General features: G+C 40.2%; 1 protein-coding gene across 3 annotated transcripts in view; it reads left to right on the top strand.

Annotated features, from left to right (window-relative positions):
• Positions 1-24598, top strand: part of LOC119478103 (rab GTPase-activating protein 1) — an 83100-nt gene that overhangs the window by 14147 nt on the left and 44355 nt on the right. For 2 of the 3 annotated variants that reach the window (XM_037752535.1, XM_037752534.1), the window contains exons 3-14: positions 926-955; positions 1981-2239; positions 2725-2938; positions 3707-3881; positions 9021-9181; positions 10708-10818; positions 12058-12124; positions 12209-12311; positions 13660-13829; positions 14033-14201; positions 16197-16290; positions 18049-18199. In XM_037752535.1, the coding sequence (XP_037608463.1) occupies positions 926-955; positions 1981-2239; positions 2725-2938; positions 3707-3881; positions 9021-9181; positions 10708-10818; positions 12058-12124; positions 12209-12311; positions 13660-13829; positions 14033-14201; positions 16197-16290; positions 18049-18199 (1704 nt within the window). The remainder of the gene's footprint in view (positions 1-925; positions 956-1980; positions 2240-2724; positions 2939-3706; positions 3882-9020; positions 9182-10707; positions 10819-12057; positions 12125-12208; positions 12312-13659; positions 13830-14032; positions 14202-16196; positions 16291-18048; positions 18200-24598) is intronic. The other variant, XM_037752536.1, reaches the window with a different exon arrangement.

The raw sequence follows: 24598 nt of genomic DNA, 5'->3' as shown, positions 1-24598 counted from the left end.
CAGTCAATGAGCTGCTTCTGTCAGTATACAGCATGAGCTGTCGTACCACAGTATGTCTGACATACAGTATGCCCTCTGCGGTTCAGTTCAGTGCTTCAGTTAGTGCTCACTCAGCAGATATTGGTTTACAAACCGTGTGGTGATGCAGCTGCGAGTGCTTTGAAGTCATTGTCAGGGAAAGTAATGGTGTTTTGTGACCAGGGTGTGTCTCCACAAAGAGAATGAAGACTTTCTGAGGAAAGATATGTAGCTGCCAGCCACCATCCTGTGTGTATCCCTAATGGGTTCAGGTTACTCCACTCCTCTCCTCTCCTCCTCTCCTCTCCTCTCCTCTCCTCTCCTCTTCCCAAATCTCCTCTCCTCTTCCCAAATCTCCTCTCCTCTCCTCTCCTCTCCTCATGTACAGTATTTCCGTTTACTAGTTATCACACTTCCTTTTATTGAATTTACTTAAGTAGCTGGCTTGTATGTTCATACAGCGTCCATTTCTTCATATCATTACTGTACTGTACCTGTATTTCCTGTGAAAGGAATTGTCGACTTGATGTTGTAAAAATACCAGAAGGTGGCGCCAGCAGAGCGTGGATGTTGCATAAGCTGATAGGCATTTGCTGTGCCTGGAGATGAGAGAATAGGATTGTGCATATTACACAAGTCTGTTAAAGGATCAGAATTATTTTAATGGAAACCGGGTTGAGGTTTCAATAATTTTTTGTGCAGCCTAGCGGTGGCTGAAAGGCAGTTCCCTACACACATCCACCGTTCTCAATATGTAGTGGTGAAATCACTCCATTCATTGACACTTGGTCATCCAGATTATCATGTATCGGTTCCCGCCAACACACTCTTGTGCACATTTCCCTCCCAGTCAGCCCATCCGGTCAGAGAGGAGTCAGTGTGTCTAAACTTGTTGTTTGTTATGCAGGTGATTTCTGAGGAAGGGGTCAGCTTTAAGGTCAGTCTCTTCTCTCGCTAGCTTTCTCCTCTCTCTGTATCTCTTTCTTGCTTGTATCTATCTATTATCCTCCTCTTTCTGTGATGTGATTCCGTGGTGATTCTTTCTGTGATTTATTTGTGCTCTCTGTTGAGTGATGGCCCTAGCCAGCCTATTTAACACTTGGATGATGGTAGTGAACATATAGGACTATAATTGCTCAGGCTTTTACCACTGCCTGTAAAGCAGAAGGCCCACCACAGTTGCATAGTGACGCAGTTATGTCAGATGTGTGGACTTACATTTGATGCTGCTTTTATCAGTCTTCAAATGATAATCTTTTTTTTCCACTATATGGCACTAGGACTATTGACATAGACACTGTAGCTGTAGTATCCATTCTGATCTAGATAGATAATTGCATGAGTCCAACAGAATATTCAACCATGCAATAATCATATATATAACAAAGGCTGAAAGATAAGATTCTCCATTCTAAATTGTCTGTTCCTATCCCGTATTGCTCAGCACAGCAGTGCCCTCTGCAGCTTAAGTCTTAAACCATAGCAGGCAGGGAAAATGGGGCCTTACCTCCTTTTGTGGCACCTCATGGTTTGTCCAGCCTTAAACTTGATCTTTGATTGCTATTTGTTAGCTGTAGAATAAGCATGACTCCTCTAATGTGTTGATAAAGGTATTTCACAACTCAAACTCACATGCCTACTAATCACTAATATTGGATGAAATGTAATGAAGATATATCTCTGACCGCCAACATGAAACGAGGCATCTTTCCCCCTTAAACACTGCAACCACTTGAAATGAATTACAAAATCACTATAAGGCACACCCACTGCAACCACACAGATTATCCTAAATTATGTGCTATGGTGATTTCTACAGTGATTTTGATTTGTGTTTTTTAAACTAAATGTGTTGCTTTTTATGCTTCCTTTTGTTACTGCTCCTTGGTGTGGTTGGGTTCATGTCTGTTTCTGTGTCTGTGTGTGTGTTTCTCTACTCCTCTCTGTCTGTGTGTGTGTCAGATTGTGGGGAATGGAAGTGAGCAGCAACTCCAGAGGGAGTTAGAGGATGTCCTCATGGACCCATCGGTAGCCGACACTGGGCTCAGATCAGAAACCGGAATGGACAGCCTCGGCGGGGGCGACCATGGCCCACTTCCCACCACAGCGTCACCCGTGCCGCCAGGCTCTGACCCTCTGAGCGCTGCGCCACCCAAGCTGGAGATGGTGCTTCCCGTTCAGACGGCTCAGGAGAGTGAGCTGAATGAGAGGTCGTATCGAGGTGAGCCACGATGGGACTTTTCTTATCCTCTTTTCTTGTGACTGTCGAAGCTCACACAATGGCTCTTATCTTCAGCGCTATAGATATAGTGTTTCTAAGCCATTCAGAGTCATATCACAGAAACACCCAGCTTTCAAAACCATAGAGTATACTCAAGGTCTTTCCACTTCCCTCATTGCTTCTTTTTTTATATCTGTATCAGAGGACTCCTTTGCCATTTTCCTCTCCTCTATGCATTTGTTGCATGAATTTCACTGAATGATACGACTGTTGATCTTCTCACGTATCTCCCATCCTACTATTACATGGCTACTTCACCTTATTTCTACTTTGCAGAAGGCAAGTCAGCTTATCTCAAATGAGGACAATAATGTTGATGTACAACCATAAAATCATGATAGGTGTTTTAGAATAATCAAATCTTTTGCCTTTCCACTCTTCTACTCTTATTTCCACCTCTCTCCCAATCCGTTGCTCCATTGCAGCAGACGAATCATCATCAGAGGGCAGTCCCTGCAGTCCCATCCCAGACGAGGACAGCGTTGTGTTCAGCCAGCTGACATATCTGGGGTGTGCCTCGGTCAACGCCCCCCGCAGTGAGGTGGAGGCCCTCCGTATGATGAGTATCCTCAGAGGGCAATGCCAACTCCCCCTGGATGTCACACTGTCTGTGCCAGGCGTGTCCGAAGGCACTGTCAGGTAGGAGAAACATATGGATTATTGGTTCCAGTTCTAGAGTGTACTGTATCATACATATATTTACATACAGTTAGGAAAGTCACAATACCAGAAATGTAGTAGTCCATACCAATACCAGGGAAATTCCACGATTCTCGATACCAATTTGATACCTTGGTAAAAAATAAAAGTAAAACAATAAATCCCATGTACTTCAACACAAACTCCTTTGTTACCGTTTGCATACTGTTTTTTTTGTTATGAAGTTAAACGGTTCATAATTCTCTCTCTATTATCTATTTTATATTGCTGTGAAAACATCTACTTCAAACAACTATTTATTCAAGTTTCTCACCAAAAACTACATTTTACAAGATTACATTTGAACACATTATGATAACGTTATAATTCACCGCATCATAATGTAAATCAACGGCTCCTCCATGTTGAAATCGGCAGGAGGAGAGATAGTTAACGTTAGCTGTTAGCAGCCAGTAAGCACCACAGTCCTGCACGGAGCTAACAGCTAACGTTAACTAGCTTTTGTCCTGCTGACTTCAACATGGATTTGATGTTCATAGTTTAGCATTATCAGGGAGAAAGGGGTGCGGTCCCTGGACGCATCGATAGTGAGTTTACTGCACCCAAAAGACATTCGCTATCGTTCCCAGGACTACAGGACACCATTAGTCTTGAGTCTGATGGTACCTGCGGTACTGTAGAAAAACAATTACGTCCCGTTTTCAGCAACGATACCAAACGGCACCATTTTTTATTGATATTTAACAGGTTGCTGGACCCCAACGCCAGCACAGAGATCGCCAACTACCCAATCTACAAGATTCTGTTCTGTGTGCGAGGCCATGATGGCACACCAGAGAGCGACTGCTTTGCCTTCACTGAGAGCCACTACAACGCCGAGATCTTCAGGATCCATGTGTTCCGCTGCCAAATCCAAGAAGCGGTGAGGAATCGATTGATTGTTGTTTAATTTATGTGTAACTTTGACCCCCTTTACATCTGGCGTTAAAATACGTTTGGGTGATTGAATTGCAATTGGATAGTGCTTGACCACATGAAAGTACAGGTGTAAATGCACCCAAAACGCAATGAGGACGGATTGTGATCCGATCGACAAAACCACCTCCATAGGTGGTCAGGGACGCATTGTGACCACATTGAACAGAAGTGTGAATGCGTTTTCAGTCCACAACAACTACGCAGGCAGAAATAAGTAATGCTCCATGCAGAAAGATCACCGCGGCCGCCACCACTCTGTCTGCACTCTGTCTCTCCTCATCCCTCTGTGTGTGCGAGTGTATACGTATCTCAAAGTCAGGTTTGCGGACCCTCTCCCCTGAACAGCGACGTTTTGAGGCAGATGTGTCTGTCCTTTACCCACCGCCTCTCCGACAGTGCTCCGCTGCAAGCCCATGCAGCCTTCCTCCCTTTCAGACAGAGCGATCAGATCTCAATGTGGACACTGGAGATACATATTAATACCAGGTGTAAATGTAATCAGGTTAAAAATCATATCCTATCTGGATACGAGACACATTTTAATGGCAGATGTGAAAGGGGTCTATGTTTGCTGAAGACACATTTAATGGATAGGTTCAAAATTTTGAAGTCTTAAAACAATAGTCATTGAGAGACCTCACTGTGTTTTCAATGGAAGCTTCAGCTTCAGATAAACTTTGAAATGCATTTTAATGCACAAAACGAGGACTATGGATTTTGTCTATCATTGGAGGCGCATTAGTAGTAGCCAGTGTGAACAGGAGGAATGATTACAGCAAGCAAAACCTGTATCAATGTTCATATGGGCACCTGGCTATTGTTTTAAGTCAGACTTGAATAATTGTGAAGCTATCCTTTAACACAAACTCACGCATGCCAAAAGAAAAAAACAGTAACAAGCAATGTTACTGCTATTCAGATAGCGAACCAAAGGGGGAGCAAAAGCTCTGCTTATAAATGCTCTACCCTGCATTTCACATGACACTCTGTTCTCCCTTTTTTTCTCCACACTTTTTCTGTCTCTTCCACTCACGTACATATACATGTGTACATAGACACTCATATTGTAAAGCAGTATTCTGTTTGACCTTGTCTTAAAGTCTTGATCTTCCTGTGGCCGGTTCCCCAGGGTTCAGCAACAGTGAGGGAGCTTCGTCAGTGGTCCACAAGGGATTATGTCATGCACTGCAGGCTGCGCTGCAATGCACATGTAAACCATACACAAAGTACACACAATCCCCCAAGCTAACTTATATGGGAGAGGAAGTGTCATTGCTTATATACGGGAGGTTCAGCAGAAATATAAAGGAAGAGAATAGGGAGTCGACTCATGAAACTGGGTTAAAGTGCCGCTGCAGTGTTCAGTGACCTGATTTCTCCCTCATGGAAGCACTCTCCTTCAATGTCACTTAGAGCCCCCAGACAGATGCTACTTTATCAGTCCCACATCACTATCAGACACCCATCCGTAACACACATGCTCACGCTACAACACTAATGCTTATACACACTCACACAAACCCACACACAGATAATCCCCAGTAGTAATTCACTTCTTTACTTAGCAACCGGACATCTCTGTCTTCGGCTCTGTCTTCTTCCCCACAGTCTTCCTCTTGCACCCGCCCTTCGCTTCCTTCCAAACCCCCAGCAACAAACCAATCTACAAGGCCTCCAGCTTTTTTTTTTTTTAATTTGGGCCTCTCATTTGCACTATTAGACTGGAGTGAGTCAGCCCATTCGTTGCCTACTTCTTCGGAAAAAAGCTGCCCTAGTCATACGCCTCACATCAGCCTCAAGTCCCCTGTAAAAAACTCCTAAGACCTCTTAAACCACTGTATTTCTTGATTGATTTCATCACCGATCTCTACTGAGGTAACCTTGTGGCAAGCCATCACAGCTGGACTAAAACTGCCCAATTTGCCTCAGCTTTCTCATTTGCTTTTAGCCGGGCTGTAACAGAAGTGACCGAATTATTTAATCAAATTGTAAAGAGCATCTGAAGCCTTCTTTACCCAGAATTTCAAACTTCTGAATATTTGGAAAGAGAAATAAGAAACTTGAGGCAAAGTCTTAGGACTTTTGGGTTTTATAATCATGTGTTTTTTTTTTGGATAATCTGTATAATTTCATTTTCTAAACAGATTTGTTGATTTTGGAGCTGAACTATTCACCTCCCTAGCCCTTCTCCGCCTCCTTTGTGCCATACCTCCTAGTCAGGCCCCAAGGCCAGTTTCTAACAATTCAAACTTTTATGATGTTGATGGTGACGTAGAGCCCTGGTGACTCTCATACCCAACGCTTTCCTTTTGTGCCCATAAACTTGCCGTTCCCATCCAGAGACGTATATGTTGTTCAAAATCAGTTCGGCTTCAGTAGATTTGTTTCACTGAAATGATTTGGGTTCCTTACATAAATAAATCACATGTTCATACTCAGGGAGACAAGCACAACTTTGGCAGTGATAAATGGATACAGATTGTTGCCGTGACATCAGATAAAAATGTCTCAAAGCTTCATGTCAGTACGTACATAAAGATCATGCTGCCAAGTAGGAAAAAATAAGACTTTCCTGTACGGGAAGTAAAAACAATGTACCTGTAACACAATACTTAACAAGTTCCAGATCTTTAAAGGCTACAGTGTTGTCAGATAAAGGCTGATTCCAAAATGCCGTATTGAATTACATTTCATAAGAAATTTGAGGGTAAAAACAGTTTCCCATACCGTTTTGATTTTAAAAATGTTTTCTTGGTTTGCAACAAAAGTACAAAAATGAGCAGGGAACAGACCCTTTGAATGAAACTCCAGCAGCACTTGAAAAGTGAGTGTGATAAAACAACTCTCCTTGTTTCCAATTGAAATAGATTAGTTTGACAACTTTTGTGAAAAAGTGTAATTTCCTTGTCACATTACAAAGACAGGATGGGAAGCACCCAATATCAGCCTAAATTACTTGTCAGATTGATATTTTTGCAGTACAACTGTCCAAATCCTAATAGAACTCCTTCAAACTGCACACAAAGAATAAAAAGGCCATTTGTAGAAAGTCGAAACTGGTCAGTTCTGACTCTAGCGTTGATTGGAACAGTACAAAACAACAATTCTCTTGTGTTATTTGTCATAATTTCATCCATACAGGGGGTGACCCCCATCTAACTCCACTTATTCCCCATCTCTTGCATCCAGCCCCCCCGTTGTTTCTCAATAAACAAACCCCCTGCGAGGCCCTAACATCCTTCTACTGTACCGAGAACATAACAAAGGCTTTTTGTAGGAGAGGTTAGGAGCTGCTTTATACTCTGGCCTTGAAAAAAGCAAAAGAGCCTTGTTATTTATTCATAACAGCAGTTTCCCCACAACCACCTCTCAGTCACTAACCCCCAAGCTGTGCTGTTTACCAGAATAAGAGATGATCCAAAACCACTGTGCTGTGGGCCCCTAGTTGGGGGAGCACTCTGTCATCACACACACACATGTCTGTATAGTGATGATCCAAAATTAAATAAAACAACTTAAAAGCAAAGCTCAAAAATCTAAAGACTTGTGAGTGGAAAAGTACATTTAGTGAATGTAAATAAATGATTACCACCCAGTTTTCCACACACCAACCCTGCTCCTCTTTGGGGTTGGAGGTTTAGCAGAAACCTGGAGTCTCTGGGAGGACTGAGTTGTCTCTGCTTAATGTTAATAGGAACAAAACCTCCACACTCCACACAGGCAAATGGGAATCAGTATGTTGATTACAACTCAAAATGGTTAATAGGTTGGAGGATCTGCTGGCCGTAGAGTAGTGGGTCATTAGGTAAGCTTTTTAGTGTCCCATATTGCAAAATGGCATAACAGATCTGCAGAGGTTTTAATCAATACTAATGACTCTGTGATTATTTTGCCTGGTGCTGATAGTTTTGGCTTTGAAAACTCCATTTTATGATCTGCAAGACATGTCAGATACAAAAGCTGCTAAACTTTGTGCCAAGGCCAAAGAAACACTACAATATTTTGCCGTGTGATACCATTTCTCTTCAGTGGATGTTTTCTATTGGATTTCTGCTTATTCAGCTAAATAACTTGTCGGAGTTGCCTGTGTTTTTGATTCAAAAAGGATGGTTTGGATATTTTTAAGTGGTGTTGTATGAGGTACTTATCCATAGTCAGTGTATTACCTACAGTGATAGTAATTTGGAGAAACAGACGGGAGCAAAGCAATGTACTGCTGTGGACGGGGCTGGCAGCAAAACATATTTTAGCCACCTAAAAGAAAAAGGCTCGCCTAAAACAATCAATATCAGTTTAAGTGTACGCTATAGTTAGAATATTTCCACCGTTTTACCTTGCCATCAGACAGCCTTATCCGACGGGGAACTGAAGCCGTTATATCCAGCTATGCTCTCTTAAAAGCCGACAGACTCTATTAACAAAAACTGTAATTTTACCTTGCAGAACATAGGAGTTGCTGGTCTACCACTGCCTCAAATCGGTTAGTTTGTTAATGTTCTTGTGTGACTTTGGTGAATCTGAAGTAACCCTTTCAAACACCAAAGCCACACAATAACACAAACAAACTAAGCAAATCAGGGCAACGGTAGACCAGCAACTACAATGTTCTGCGAGGTAAAATGACTGTTTGGCAAAGGTGTAGAGTGGCTTTTTTATTATTTATTTATTTTATTTATTCTAGATATAGCGTACACTTAAACTGTTATTGATTTTTTTAGTGGCTAAAACACGTTTAGCTGCCGGCCCTGTCCACAGCAGTACATTGCTTTACTTCTGTGCTGGTACTCCTGTCTGTTTCTCCAAATTTGGGGCGTGCTGACTGTCATCTACAGTAGGTAATACACTGACTATGGATAAGTACCTCATACAACCCCACTTCAAAAAATCTATCCCTTTAATGCAACAGAGAGCAGATGGGGGTGGGGATTTCTACTCTCTGTGAATCGAGGTCATAAATGCCTATTCAAACACAAATTATTGAATTGTATATCTGTATTGTTATGATTAACCGCCTCCCCATTATCGTGGCTTAATTTTGTGTTTATTCTCAAGTGTTTTGTATGTGTTTACCTTCCCCCTGCAGGTGAGTAGGATACTGTACAGCTTTGCCACTGCTTTTCGGCGGTCAGCTAAGAAGGCAGTTCTGTCATCTCAGCAGCCTGCTCCGCTCACCCCTGACAGTGACTTGTTTACCTTCACTGTCAGCCTGGAAATCAGGGAGGATGATGGCAAGGGTACTTTCAGGTGAGACATACATTCACTCATTCCAATATTCAGAACATGGAATGATATAATTTGTGAAAAATGAATTCCATGTCTTGAAATACTTTGTAGTTGCACAGAAGTCTGGAAACATAATGGAACTTTTTTTCTGTTGAGTCTATTGTGGCTTGTGCTGGAGAAGAATAAATGTACTGTAGATGTGGGCATACTGTTAAGTCTGTCATCAGAACTGTATTGATCACTAGCTTTAATCGTCAAATCAAGTATGGCATTTTGAAAATGTGGAAAATGTATAGAAACCTTAAACATCATCATTGTTAAATTTCTGATTTCCTGTCTCACAGTAGACTGATATCTTGACCACTCTCATAGATTTCCCATCACAACTCTTTTTCACACGTTTCAACAGAAAGTTCCTGTGTTTGCTCCCTTCGACCCATCTTCCCTGACCTTTAAAATTTTGTTCTCCCATACTACTGAGTCACGTCCGTGCGTTCACAATCAGCCCTAGATACTCAGCTTATTTGGAAAACAAAACAAAACAAACACAATTTATGCCTCTTGTTATTTTTAGCCAGCACATATTTCCTCCTCATTAGCTCTCAGTTGATTATTTTTAGTGTGCTGACTTCCAAGCAAACAGCTCTCACATGCAATGTGTGCAAGCACTAAGATAAAATAAGATGGAAGGAATGCTCTATAGAAAGTTTATATAGAAGAATATCTGTAAAATAAAATAGAAGTAGAATATATTAAAATATTTTTTTCCTTTTTAATAGGATGCAAACAAGCCTGTTTATCTGCAGTCGGAGGACCTATTTACAGTGTAAAACCATGACTCAGTCTGATAGTATAGTTGACTAACCTTTATCTGGTACATTAAGTCTGTACTCACAAAGAGACACGTTTTTTTATGATCTGATCACTGCCTGAAATCATGGCAGGTTCTAAATGTTTGTATTAGATTTCAAATTGATTAATTTTTTTTTTTTTTAACTCGGGAATCTCTGTACTTAAGGATTTCTTTAGTGTTTCCTCTGGAATTTATTTCTGTGAAAGTTTGGAGAATGTTGATTACCTTTCCTGTCTCAAATCTGGTTCTTTTCCTGCTCTGCTTTCAGAGCAGGAAAAGAACCAGAGCCAGAGCATGTTTGAAAATGGCTCTTATGCATGCTTTTATTATGAAAAATGGGTCTATTCTGAATATGAGCCATGGTCTAATTTTTTTTCCAGTCAGAGTGGCTGGTTGACTGATTAGTGATACAGTTCATTGGTCTATTTGTCCAGCAGAAGAAACACCAGTTGCTTGAAATGTATGTGTCAGTTTGTATCAAAAGTAGAAACAGGATTATTGTTTTTATTCCCAGTCCAGACATAAACAACAGCCTGTAGTCAAATATGACCTAAAATGTCTTTAATGTCAAGGTAGTAAATCTGTCTTACTGTGTAATTTAAGTATGCTTTTGTCACATTTATCTCTTCTTTTTCTATTGATGATCTTCTTGCTGTTAAAATGTGGTTCATATTTCTTGTTTTCACATATTTAGTGCTGTAGCGAAAGACAAGGACAAGCAGAGCTTCAAGCTGCGTGCAGGAATGGACAAGAAAATTGTCATCTATGTCCAGCAGACCTCCAATAAAGAACTGGCTATTGAGAGGTAAAATAAAGCACAAACACAAACCAAACACACAAGACATCTTCTGAATAGCTTCTGAGTAGCATTTTTTCGAGGCACTAGTTTATTATACAGTGCTGAATGTTGTTTTTGTTTTTGTTTCATGTATTATCCAGATAAGTTATAACATCCAGTCAGTGATGAGACTACTTGGACCAAGCTGTGAAACTAGGCGATCTAGTTCTAAAGTGAAGCGAGATGGCATAGCTTGTTTCTCGCTTAAAATGTTTTCAGAAGTAGATTTTGGTGGATTGTTTAGATGGAATAACAGAAAGTTTATGAGCAAGCCGCCATGTTGTATCCTGTTTGAAACGACAAGCTGGATTTACCTGGATTATAGACATGACCACTGACTATTTGTGTAACAATTTAGCCACAAATTCACAAACTGTCCATACATGGTCCAGCCATATACCCGGTTTTGACCGGGTCTTGTTAAGTTTCTTCTCATTAACTAAGATGTAGCACTACTTTCACAAGATTTATTCTGGAATACAACAATCAAGACAACAGATATATCTCTAAACAATGTCAAAAACATGCGGAAATAATCTAGATTAATGTAAAAAACCAAGGGAATGGAGGATATAACTTACATTTTTTTGTCACTCTGGAATTATCCTAAAAGGGAAATATCTAAGGAAAGAATCAGTCATGTATCTGTCAGACTGACCGAGGTTCCTCCATTCTACTTAAAACACGGCCAGACATTCATAAGAAAGGAATCACTCAGCTATAATTGAACCGGCGAACATCTTTACATCCGCGTGTCGGACCACGTCAGGTTTTAAGTGTTCCGGCACAGTTTTAAGATGGTGATTGATGCGAGGCCTCATTTTCCACAGTTGATAAATCTACTGAAATGTAAACATTCCATCACTTTTTCGCAGACTTCCACTTTCACGGTGGTTTGTTATTGTTTGATGAACCCAGAGAAGGTGAAGATTGAAGGGCTGTGTTTAATATTCTCAATGTTCTGGTCTGTGTTAAAGGATCAGTCCAGGAAGCTATTTGCGGTAACTTGTGATAGTTAATAACTGGTTTTACTCGATATAGAGATTTATTGTTTTTGTTCCCGCTCTTGCTCCGTTCTTTCTTTTTTTTTCTCTCCCTTTTTTCTTATGTAATCCTATTCATTTCCCTTTTCTCTCTTTCTTGCGTGTGTGTTTGTGCATGCTTGTTTGTGTGTGTCATGTGCATTCATGTGTGTCTTCTTTCCAGGTGTTTCGGTCTCCTGCTCAGCCCAGGGAAAAATGTGAAGAACAGCGACATGCACCTGCTAGATCTGGTGGGTGACTGTTTTCATGTGTGTGCATATCATTGTGTGCTTGCGTTGTGTTTGCTTACTTCCTCCCAACTTGTGCCCCTTCAGGAGTCAATGGGAAAAAGCTCCGACGGGAAGTCTTACATCATCACAGGAAGTTGGAACCCCAACACGCCTCAGTTCCAGCCTGTGAATGAGGAAACACCCAAAGGTAACAGCCAACAATCTGTCGAAAATTCACATAAAACAGAATGATTTTCAACAGTTATTATTTCCTTGGTTTATATTTTATCAGCTAGTTGGTTGTTTATTCACACATATTTTCACACTAATATTTGACACATTTCTAAGCGCGGAAACCACTTTCCGCTGGTCGCACAAATCCTCAAATCAACTCGTGAAGGAGCAATTTATTGTAAAATTATAGCTACACTAAATAGGTATAGAGACTATTCTTTAAAACTGTTAAAAATCAGGTTGCATGCAAGGTAGAAGCTAGAATAGGGGACAGACATTTACATTTCCTATGTCTGATCTGCAAAGGTAGGAATTTAAATACGAAAACAAAACACCTTTTTTAATCTTAGTAGATTATCGTTTTAATAAGCACAATGTTGCATTTAACATATTTTTTTATTCAGTTTGACTCCCTTTGATTAAGCAGCTTGGGATAAACTTTTTAACTAAATACGTTTTTTGTGCTTAAAGGTACAGTGTGTAGGATTTAGGGGGATTTATTAGCAGAAATGGAATAAAATATTCATAAATATGTTTTCATTAGTGTATAATCACCTGAAATTAAGTATGTTTTTGTTAGCTTAGAATGAGCCCTTCATAGCTACATAGGGAGCAGGTCCTCCTCTCCTTGTCCGCCATGTTGCACCGCCATGTTTCTACAGTAGCCCAGAACGGACAAACCAAACACTGGCTCTAGAGATAACGTTCCGCGTTTTTTATGTTAACTGAAGGCCACCGTAGTTTCTCTGACACGCTTGTGAAGGGAGGGGTAAGCGGAAGTGTATTCAGTTAGATGCAATCTGCAACCTCACCACTAGATGCCACTAAAACCTACACACGGCTCCTTTTAAGAAGACATAACTAATGAATGGGCTAATTAGCCTACCGATAAAATGATGATCTTCTAATAATCAAACAATGTAAACACCCATAAACGTATAATGTTAGCAGGTTATTTAAATAAAATAGAATATAAATAAAATATAAAATATTGCTTTTGATAGTCCGTAACAGCGTCAGTAATGTTGTTGATTAGGAATAAACTCTCTTATTGGAATACATTATTATTGTTTTTTTAAAATACTTTTCCATATTTATAAATGATCCAAGGGCTGGATTGAGGTCATTACAAGCTTCCAATTGAATAGGCCTACCGTACATCACACAAAACAAATCCACCTTCAAACACAATAAGTCAAACTCCAGTGTTCTCATAAATCACACAGTTGCAGGATTTGGTTTGAATATGTATTTGTTAGATGGTGAATGGAAGTGGAAGCACTCACTGGGGATAACATTTTAGCCGTTTCTTGTTTTTCCAGATAAGTTCATGTACATGACGACAGCGGTGGACCTGGTGATCACAGAGGTGGAGGAGCCTGTCCGTTTTCTGCTGGAGACCAGGGTCAGAGTCTGCTCCCCAAATGACAGGCTGTTCTGGCCCTTCAGCAAGCGTAACTACACTGAGACCTTCTACCTTAAACTACGACAGGTATGTCAAGTCACGGCACGATTTTCCATCCGTGATTAAATAAATTCAAGTGATGGTCTCTGTGAATTGCACAAGATGTCAGCTGTGATCTGCAATGATGCAAAGCAATATGTTCATTAATACACTGTAGTTTTGTAATTTGCTAAGTAATATTTGAAAAAGATATGTGATAGATGTTTTATCAACCAATCCTTTCTCTTCAGATGGAGCGTAAGGAGCGTAAGAGTCCTGCCTCTGACACACTTTACGAGGTGGTGAGTTTGGAAAGCGAGACTGAGAGAGAGAAACGGAAGACCACAGCCAGTCCCGGCATCGTGCCCAGCGGGACTGGTACCACGGTCCCTTCCCCACCTGAGGATGATGAAGAGGAAGGTAATTGGATGCTGTCTTACTTTTTCCTCTTATGGGATTCTTATTTCATTAAAGGCACACAATACAGAAAAATAGCAAATATGTTCTTAAAAATCAAATTCCTGACGTAGCGAAGGGTATAATTACTTTATATGAGCCATATGAAAATATCCTTTGCAAACATGACCACATTGAACCACAGAAAAAGCCTGACTAGCAGAACCATATGAAAATGGTTTTAACATTTTGAACCACTTGTTGTACTTGATCATGTCAGACACATAAACAGCCTCAAAGCAGACACTTAACTGGCAAGATAATATAAGTGTTTAACTCTGAAACGCTGAACCATTGTGGTGTCCTTGGTCAGGAATGACCTCGTTCAGAAGCACGGACCTAAACACAATAATAAAAGTATTACTGCCCAGCAGCAAGAAATCTAACAAGGCTGACCAGCATACAGCTCAGCTGAATTGTGCTGCATGCGCTCAGATATTTAGCGTTTAACATTTACATTTATATCCTGACTCAATGTACAAATGAAAACTCTACCCGTGGGCTGTGCCAGATATAGTCTTGCGGTCAACAGGAGTCAGAATCCCGTGGGAGATAAGATGCTGTGTTACAGAACTGTTTGTACTGTATCCTCACACAGTACTTAGCCAGCAGTGGTGTGTATATGTGTGTGTTTTTGTATTTGTGTGTGAATGTGGGAGGTAGCAATTAGAGAGCATAATCTAGGTACTTTTTATATCCGTCTGTGTGTTGGTCTTTGGTCTATTGGCCCTTTGGTACAGTTTGACCTCACTCCTTGGGCTGCATGTTCATTGATGGTGAATATTTAGATGCCATAGTAGATAAAGATAGTGCAGCTTTTCAGCCGATACCATGAAGAGTTGAAATAAAAGACCCAACGATTTGTTTCGATCATATAATTCCACATCTAGATATGCATGTCGTCTATCGAAACAACAATAATTTATTTAGAAAGCTGCAGTTCAAGTTCAATATTATCATGACCACAGCTCAGATGCAGAAGACCACACAACATACAGTATAGAACATCATAAAATATTAAACCAGACGATCCTGTGAAGAGCCTGTGACATTTGTTATACACCTTAAAACAAAGTGTCTCTAAGTGGACGAGGGAAACTATCTTGGTAACACAAATAAGCAGAAAGTTTGTGACTGAACATCAATCTCCTTTAAAGCTGAAGTAGGCGAGATTGGAGCAAATATGATTTAAAAAAAAAAATATATATATATTTTTATAAAACAGTCAGTATTTCCTGACAGTATGGCATGAGACCGGTAATCTAGAACAAAAAAACATGTGCCACTGTGTCATCATGTGTCCTCCGGTGCTCCCAATGGCATCTCCAAGATTTTACAGACCGTAGGAAGTCAGAGCTGCTCTGGAGTCTGCCATCCAGCTGCTGTCTATGAGAGCCATGAGTCAATCACTCACGAACTCCGACCAAACGGTCAAACTAGGAAGCGCTGATCAAATATGAATCAATATTCTGTTGTTCAAAATGTTTTCAGAAACATCTTGTAGTGTACTGTTTAGCTGTAAAATGAGAAAGTTTGTGACCCGACAGCCATATTGAGATCAGTTGAGGAAATACCGCTCACATGGCCGCAGTACAGCCAATAGGAACGCTCTCTCTGTCTCTGAAATGACCTGGGATTGATTAAAGTCTTCCGTCATGGGCTAGATTTTTTAAAGCCTGTAAACAGAGCCATGAGGAGGTGCAGAAGTCTAGTTTTCTCTCAGAAGAAAAAAATTGTAAAGAAAAACAAAAGAATTGTCGCCTTCTGAAGCGTTAATGAGGAAACATCTACTGTATAGCTTAATTCCTCCCATTTATTTAATCATTTTCATTTCACATGCATGAGCTCTGGTGTATTGTATCGAATTAAGTTCATTTAAAGGGAAAATCTAAACATAGTAAGAAGAAAAAGGACAATAATGGATCTCACTTTGTGTTTGTACTTCCTGTGTGTGTCCAGATAATGACGAGCCATTACTCAGCGGGTCAGGTGACGTTTCCAAGGAGTGTGCAGAGAAGATCCTGGAGACCTGGGGGGACTTGTTATCCAAGTGGTAAGGCTTTGTTCCCTCGTTAACTTTGTCCTTCCTCTTCTATTGCTGCTGCTGCTGCTGCGATGAATGTGCACATACACACTTACACACACACGCACATAAATATGTCATTTTTGTGTGTGGGGTTTAGCGGATGTACTGTATGCGAAAGAAAGAGCAGCAGGCAGGAGTTCTTGATAAGCAGCTTATTGAGATGGCTTCCCTCTTCCATTACTGCATTTGTTTTTAATCAAAAGCTTGTGATGAACTGAATTGAAGCTGCCCGGACTTTAATTAGCTGTTAGTTAAGCTTCACACACACACACACACACACACACACACACACACACACACACACACAAACACACACAAACACACACTGCATAGCATGCCTCGGTCTTTCTTTCTCTCTGTTCTCATGTATGTTTTTCAAGAGAACAGTGTAATTTGGTTGAATTTGTACAATACATACTACATATATAGATTATTTGGTTTATCTTATACATGTTTATCGTAATAAATCTAATTTTCTTTTCTACATTATTTACTGTATTTTGGTGTATGTAATGTCCCTTGTCAATGTCAAATGTTGACATGAGTGTTAAAACATTGCATGTTTAAAGAGGTAATTGTCTCACTCTCACTCTGTTAAAGATAACGCCTAACTAAAGAAGATAATCATAAGACAAGACTCTCATAATACTCGGCTTTGTGCGGGTGTTCTTGTGTGTGCTGTGGCATTGTGGGATGCAGCGCTCAGGGAGCACAAGAGAGGCAAATCACAGAAAGCCCTTTACAATCTTATGCCCCTAAGGGCCAGGCCTGGCATTACTTACGTCACATGCACGCACACATGCATGCACACACACGTACACAGTATACTTTTGTTCCCTCTCTTAGTTTCAACAGAAAATGCCACATATTGCATAACCTTACCGCTCGGAAACAAATAAACTAAACAAATTCAGAGAATAGAGAGGGATTAATTAAGAAAGGGGGTGGGGGAAGTGAGAGAATCATCAGGGATTCAGGGGTTTTCTGTCGGCTCCAGTCAGGCGGTAGTTGTTAGGTTGATACAGCTGTGCCTCCAAAATCACCTCTCTAATTCTGTCTCGGTCACTCACTCGTGGGCTGGGAGATATCGGAGTTAATTTTGACGCTGCATACAGTGTAAAAAACTCTGTGTTTCGCCAACAGCTTTCACATTTAAATGTGAAGATGAGGAAGGAAGGAAGTTATTAAAATTTGCCTCTGTGTATTGTTGCTGTAATTTTCTAATGGCTTATTGTCTTCTATTGTCTATTGTTTTCCCATCCTGCTAAAAATAGTGCATGTATAAAAATAAAGCAAAACTAACGTACAATTATTGGAGAAAATAAATTTGAGAAAGAGTTTTCAGGGATACATAAAGTACAAAAATAGCACATAGTGTACATTCTGAAGCTGACATTTAAGTTGTCATTGATTGATTGTATCCCTTGTGGGAGGTGAGACTGGAACTTTTTAAAGACTGCTATGCTCGTAAACCCTTATACTTGTGGTATTAAGTGATATAATAACTCCTCCTCACTGTCATGATCTTGGCCCAGCAGACCATCTGTAGAGATGATGATAGTCCTTTTTGGACACAATGTAAAGCCAATGAAAACATTGTTTCGGGTAGATATCGTAGGCAGGTGTGCCAGAAAGATTGCAGATGCAAGAGCTCATGACATAAAATTAGTATGTCTTTTGATAAACTTTCATGGTTGACTCCTCTCCGCTCCTCTCCTCTCTCAGGCATATGAACTTATCAGTGCGTCCCAGGCAGCTACCAGCTCTGGTGCGGAGTGGCATTCCCGAGGCTCTCCGTGGGGAGGTGTGGCAGCTCCTGGCAGGCTGCCATAACAATGACCACCAGGTTGAAGAGTACCGCACTCTTATTACAAAGGTAAGACCACACAAAAGTATTGCCTTTGTTAAGACGGCCAGGACATACTAAAGTCCCATGAGCCCCTAATGTTGGTGGTGTAAGCTGTCCTTCAAGATGACTCATACACAAGTCCCCCATATTTAAGGATGCATCAGCAAGATTCACCTCTGGTGATTTTTTTTTTTGTCCTGTTTTTTATCTGTTTATACACTTGGTTATAAATTTGATCTCTTTAACTGAATCACATTTAATTCAAAATGATTCAATTTCTTGTTTGTTGTTGGCCAGAGCATATGTGTTGCCGTTATTGTCCTTAGCAGCAGCTCTTTAAACGTGCACCTCAGGGGCCAGTGATGGCCATGTTGCATAAGTTTCTCTCTCATGTGCTTCAAACTTGTGATGCAAACCACTGCTGCCCTGTAGCTCATGCCAGCTGATCACTTTTGGTGTTATGCAAGTGAAAGGGTTATACATGTTTCTTCCCTTAAGAATTTTGCAGTGTGTTCATGGTTCTGTTATACAGAAGAGGATTAGGTCCACATGTGAAACAGTTTTTTTAGTTCTAAGTTTAAAGTCAGTCCTCTTTCGTAATATTAAAATTATTAATCCGTAACTTCTTATACAGTAACAACTAGGGCTGTCAATCGACTAAAATATTTAATCGCATGATTTTCCATAGTTAATTGTGATTAATCGTAAATTAATGGCACAGTTTTGATCTGTTCAGAATGCACCTTAGTAGACAAATATGCTAGCTTTATGCAAATGTGTGTCTATATTTATTATTGGAAATCAATTAACAACACAAAACAATGACAAATATTGTCCAGAAACCCTCACAGGTACTGCATTTAGCATACAAATATGCTCAAATCATAACATGGCAAACTCAAGCCCAACAGGCAACAACAGCGGTCAGTGTGTCAGTGTGCTGACTTGACTATGACAAACTGCATATGATTATCATAAAGAGGGCATGTCTGTAAAGGGGAGACTCATGGGTACCCATAGAACCCATTTTCATTTACATATCGTGAGGTCAGAGGTCAGGGGACCCCTTTGAATATAACCATACCAGTTTTTCCTCGCCAAAATTAGCATTTGGAGCGTTATTTAACCTTTTTCTCGACAAGCTAGTATGACATGGTTGGTACCAATAGTATCGTCACTCTTGCGTTAAAACTGAAACCGCTACAACCTCCAAAAGATAAAATTGTTAATGCGTTAAAGAAATTAGTGGCGTTAAAACGAATTTGCGTTAATGCGTTATTATCACGTTAACTTTGACAGCTCTAATAATAACTCAATAATGTTGTTGACGAAAAAAGTAAATGTATATGCAACTACCTGTTTATGAACCTCTGACAGTAAGGAATCATATTTCATGAGGTTGGCTGTGTTTTTCAACTGCAACAGTCAGAAAAGATACTTTATTTCTAATATTCAAATATGATGATTTCAATGGGGAGTATTTTTTAACATTAGCATGTCATAGCTGCTTGGCTTTGTTATTGCCTCTGCCTATGTGCCTCTTTTCTGCAGACATGTGTCTGGATATATGGTCAGTAATGACAGCTAGCTTTTCAGTTTGTTGGAAAATCATGGAGTGCATGTGTAGGTCTGTCTGTGCGGCCGTGTGTGAAAGAATCGGAGGTGACTTAACACTGCTGTAGATGGTTAGCCCCCCCCTGCGCGCTGAGAACAGTGTGTTAGTCTATGTAATTTTTCTCTCGGCTGCAGTTCTGTCCACTGTTCTTATGTAAAGGCAACATCCCCAGGCAGCAAGCTGGGTCCCAGGTGGTGACAAGATGTTGGTCTTGCCCTTTCCTCCCCTCTGCTCTCCTCTCCCACTCTCATTTTCCTCACCCTCCCTCCCTGTCTCTTTTGCTCTTTTCCTATCTCTGCCTGCTCTTTATTTCGCCCCACATCTCTGGCATGAGATGTTGGAAAAATGTGGATACTAAAAGTTTAAAAAAAGAGGATTAAACTCAAATAGAAGTTTTACACCAAAAATAACGTGGGAGCCATGCTGTTTTCTGTTAACATGAACGGTATGAATGGAATCTCAACTTTCACTCAGACAACAATAACAATGGATCACAATGCCATTGCATTGATAGCCATTGGACAGAAAGTTGGATAGGAATTTATTGCAGAAGCACTAAAGCATTCCAGGTTTGTACGTCAGCCAACAAACACACCGAGAAAAGTGTGGAGAACCCGCGCAGCTTTATCTGACTCTGACAGACAATTTGCGTGTTTTATTTAGTCTCCTTTGAGCAAGACAGGGCAAGGTAGCCAAGAGCAGTTAAAGGACAGACAGATGATAAATCTTATTCAACACAACGAGGTGTGCACAGAGTAAATTTCTTTAAATCAAACGAGAACTAAGACACCACACGTTTTGTTAATAAAATTAGCTCTAAAAGAGTATTGAACTGTATTGCATAACGATATGCCGAATATTATATGTGTTAATTAGGAAAGAATTGAATTCACATTAATGCTGGTATTGTTACTGGTACCAATTAAAGCTCATGTTCTCATGTAAGTACTATTTCCGTCTTTCCCTTTTCAGCGCCTGTTTTAAAATGCCATACTCATGTGCCAGCGCCTAATTTGTTTTGTGTTCTTCCTGTATTCAGCCTGTGCTTGTGTGTACCTCTTTGTGTACAGTATGTACATCATGTCCTAGCTAGTGCCCTCTTTTGTACCCTCACTCTCTCTGAACTTGGTGTTCATCCATGTATCTGAATGCAGGGCATTGATGAACATTTAACCGATACTTTCCCTACGGAGCCCTAATTAATTCCCCAATATGTGGTAAATACCGGAAGTACCAGTCTAATTTTGCATTAACAAAGCATAAGTTATAGTGAGTAGAATGCCAGTCGCACGGAGTTAGTAAGTCTGGGAAACAAATAATTGGTTACGAAAGATAACGTGACATAATGGCAGGCAGCTCTTTGTTATTTTGCCGAGGGGCAGTATTAATATTGTGACCATATTACAGCATAACAGTAATAAACTTACTACCAGTTAAGTGTTGCTCAACCTTCAAATAAATTGACAGAGTGTAGCCTATGAATTACATTTTTTTTTTTCATTTTATAAGCTGTAGAGTTTATGGATATTATAGTATACATAATCCTGTTAAAAAAACGTTCCAAACCTTTTTTGCATCGTAGACTGTTTTCATATTGGCAATGTTGTCGTGGATGGACCAACGGTGAGCGGGATGGTGGAAAATAATAAAAGGCAGAAGTAATAAGTTTGTTTATTTGAACAGAACTTGAGAGCTTGTTGCAACATTAATAGGAGCACATCACAAGTAGTTAAGTGGGTGATGATTGACTGACTACCTTGTGTGTTGATAACTATCTTTAGTTTATAATCAGTATCATGTTGTCGTGGCCCAGTAGCAAATTCTTAAAGTCTCAGTGAAACAGAAGTTAGAGCATCTTTAGCTTCTGTACTGTGAGTACTGCCCAGTAGAAGCAATATACAGTTACAAAAGGGATTTAAATAAAATCCTTCACATTTGATTGGACTGCTAAACAGTGGTTTAGTTGATGGTGTTGAGTTATATCGTATTACTGCATGATAGTCAAAGGTGTTTCAACCGCTTTTTTACCTACATTAGTGAGGCAGAATATTAGAAATATGTGTAGTGTAGACACAATGTGATCAGGTAAACACAGGACCGGTCCCCAAACCTGCTGCGCCAGCCTCCTGTGTAGAGCAAAAACAAGCGCCCATATCTATCTGCGTGTCTCTGTCTGACCCACATAATGACCTGTATGCCTGCCTCTCTGTCTATCTGTCTCTCTATGTAATCGTTTGTATTTGCGTACGCCTGACTCTGACTCTCTCTGACTTCTACCTAGACCTGTTTGTGCTCCTGTCAACTTGTGTATCTTCCTGCCTCTCTCTGTATGCCTGCTCATTTGTGTTTTTATTTTTGTCACACTGTCCGCTTGCCTCTTTCTCGATTCCGTCCCGCTGTCTTGTCGGCCCGACGTGTTTGCTTCTTTCTTTTTCTGTGTGACTGCTTGTCTCTCTGTCCCATAGGTTTATGTGTGCATTGCTTGTTCTGACTTCAGCTGAAATGTAAACACTTTTAGATGTTTTTTGTATCCTTCCTTAAAGCCAGTCTCCCACTTTAACACACAGTAAAATACCAGAAGAAAGAATCATTTTTGCAGTTGTGAACAGACTGGAACATTGTATATCTTATTATTATAATGTTTTGTGACTGTGTTAACAGCTCTCACAACCTTTGACTGATTCCGGTATTTATGTGCTAGCTCTGGCCTCATCACTGTGGAGACCGCAGAGATAAACATCATTCATTCTGGGATATAAATCATAGTGTATTAGCTGTCCAGTTCCTTTGAGATTCTTTTCATTTCGATTCCTACAAGGCATTTCCTAAGATGAATAAAAACTTCAGTTAGGAGATCAGTTGACCCGTTCTTTTAACGTTTTTGCTATTATGCTGATACAGAAGTTGGCACAGTGTGACTGCTTATTTTTATATTTATATGAAAACAGAGCTGTCAGGATTATGAGTCACCAGCTGGGTGGTGGTGGATTGTGGGTGTTCATAATAATCAGCTGGAAGTCAGCCAGTATGGCAGTTGCAAGTTAACTATCCCATTCTTTTAATAGTGTTTAGCTTAGCTTGTCAAGCAGACAATATGTTCCATTTTTTGATGACTTATTAATTTTGTGTTATATAAGTAAAAATAGAGAACATTTTCTGGTAATCCATGAATCACCGGTGAAGCATTAATTGTCTTCCACCCTAACAATAACTACAGCAACGTCAGTAAAGCGCAATCATGATGTCAACATGACAACCATTGACTGTATATAAAGATGGGGGCGATCCAGATGTTTTGGCTTCACTTTTGTGGAGCGGTTATGTTGTCCATCTTTATATATAGAGCTATGATAACAACACATAAATGTAATCCTCAACTTTTTTCTTTCCCTTAAACTCAGACATGCTTTTACAGGCATTTAAGAGCGTTGTGTTGTTGCCAGATTTGTGTCAGCTACGGGACGCCTGTCCTTCGTTGGTTCACAAGCTGCTCAACCAGGTGACCGTGACAGTACATCACGCTCTTCCTTCTTCCTCAATTCTCACCGCTCCCTCTTCTGATTTGTTCTTGCAATATTGTATGTCTTTCACCACCTCCACCTCTTCCTCCTCTCACCTTTAATGAGCTCTGTGTTACCTTTGAGTCCCCTCCTCATCTTTTTCTCCTAATCCTCCTCTTCTTCCAACCCCTTTTCGTCGTACTGTCATCTATTTTTAGCTCCTCGTGTGGTGGGCAGAGGAGGTGCGTGAAAGCATGGGAGTGTGTCTGGATCGCGGGGGAGAAAGGTGCACGCCGGTGTGTGTGTGTGTGTATGTGTGGGTATGTTTGCGTCTCCATCACGCTACATCAAATTGCACCGCACGAGACACAGTCTTCAGGAAGCCATTAGGATGAGGATGTAGCAGCACTAAATCTTTTCTAATTTTAGTACAAGAATCTGAGTTAAATGTAATCAGCACATCATAGGATCTAAAAATAACTCAGTTGGTAATTTTCCTTGCGGAGATACAGTAGGCTCTTTACAGAAGGGCTGAAGGGGACTTGCTAGAGCTAACCTCTTTAAGAAAATTGAATAAAAAGTGTTCAACTCATTCCTTTAGAGCACCTGCAATAAAAAGCTGGCTGTTAATATTGTTGGAGATTAAAAGATGTCTGGTGAGGTCATGCTACTTGGGTATAGCTGACTGTGTCAAAGCAACTCTCGTGCTAAGTGGAGGCACAGCATCCGCTGATGCATACACAATCAGGAGCAGCTGCATATCTGTTTAGGGGCTTTCAGGCCAAATAGACCATGCACAAATACATGGACAAAGTTACTGTTCAAATGCGAACATTCTTTGATATGCAAAGTATATATTAATCTGACAATATTTGGATCTTGCTTGTATTTTGCTTACATATAGTATGTTGGCTCTGGTACAACCATAAGAATATTTGGTAACGCTTCATTTTACAGGTCCGCAAATTTCATGGTAATTAGGTGATAATTAGCAAGTAACATATTTGAAATTTCTTTGGAGTTACTGCCAAATTACTCCAATATTTACCTCAAAATGTATCGCAAATTACTTTATTATAAACATTATTTAATAATTATAAAACAAGTAAAATGCCACGTCAGGCTAGTAAATCTAACAACTCTCTCTATAAGGCAAGTGGTAAAAAAAAAAAAAGTAGAAGAATAAAACATATTGTTTTTTCCGGAGCTGATGATGGAAGTAGCTAAGGACTGAGCCATCTTGCATCTTTCTTATCTCTATTGAGAGCTGCACATGTGCAGAACCAATAGGCTACTGGTGAGAAAATGAAG

This window comes from Sebastes umbrosus, chromosome 19 (assembly GCF_015220745.1).
Source record: "Sebastes umbrosus isolate fSebUmb1 chromosome 19, fSebUmb1.pri, whole genome shotgun sequence".
Lineage (NCBI taxonomy): Eukaryota > Metazoa > Chordata > Actinopteri > Perciformes > Sebastidae > Sebastes > Sebastes umbrosus.
Note: the sequence above shows the minus strand (reverse complement) of the source record. Positions and strands in the feature narration are given on the sequence as shown.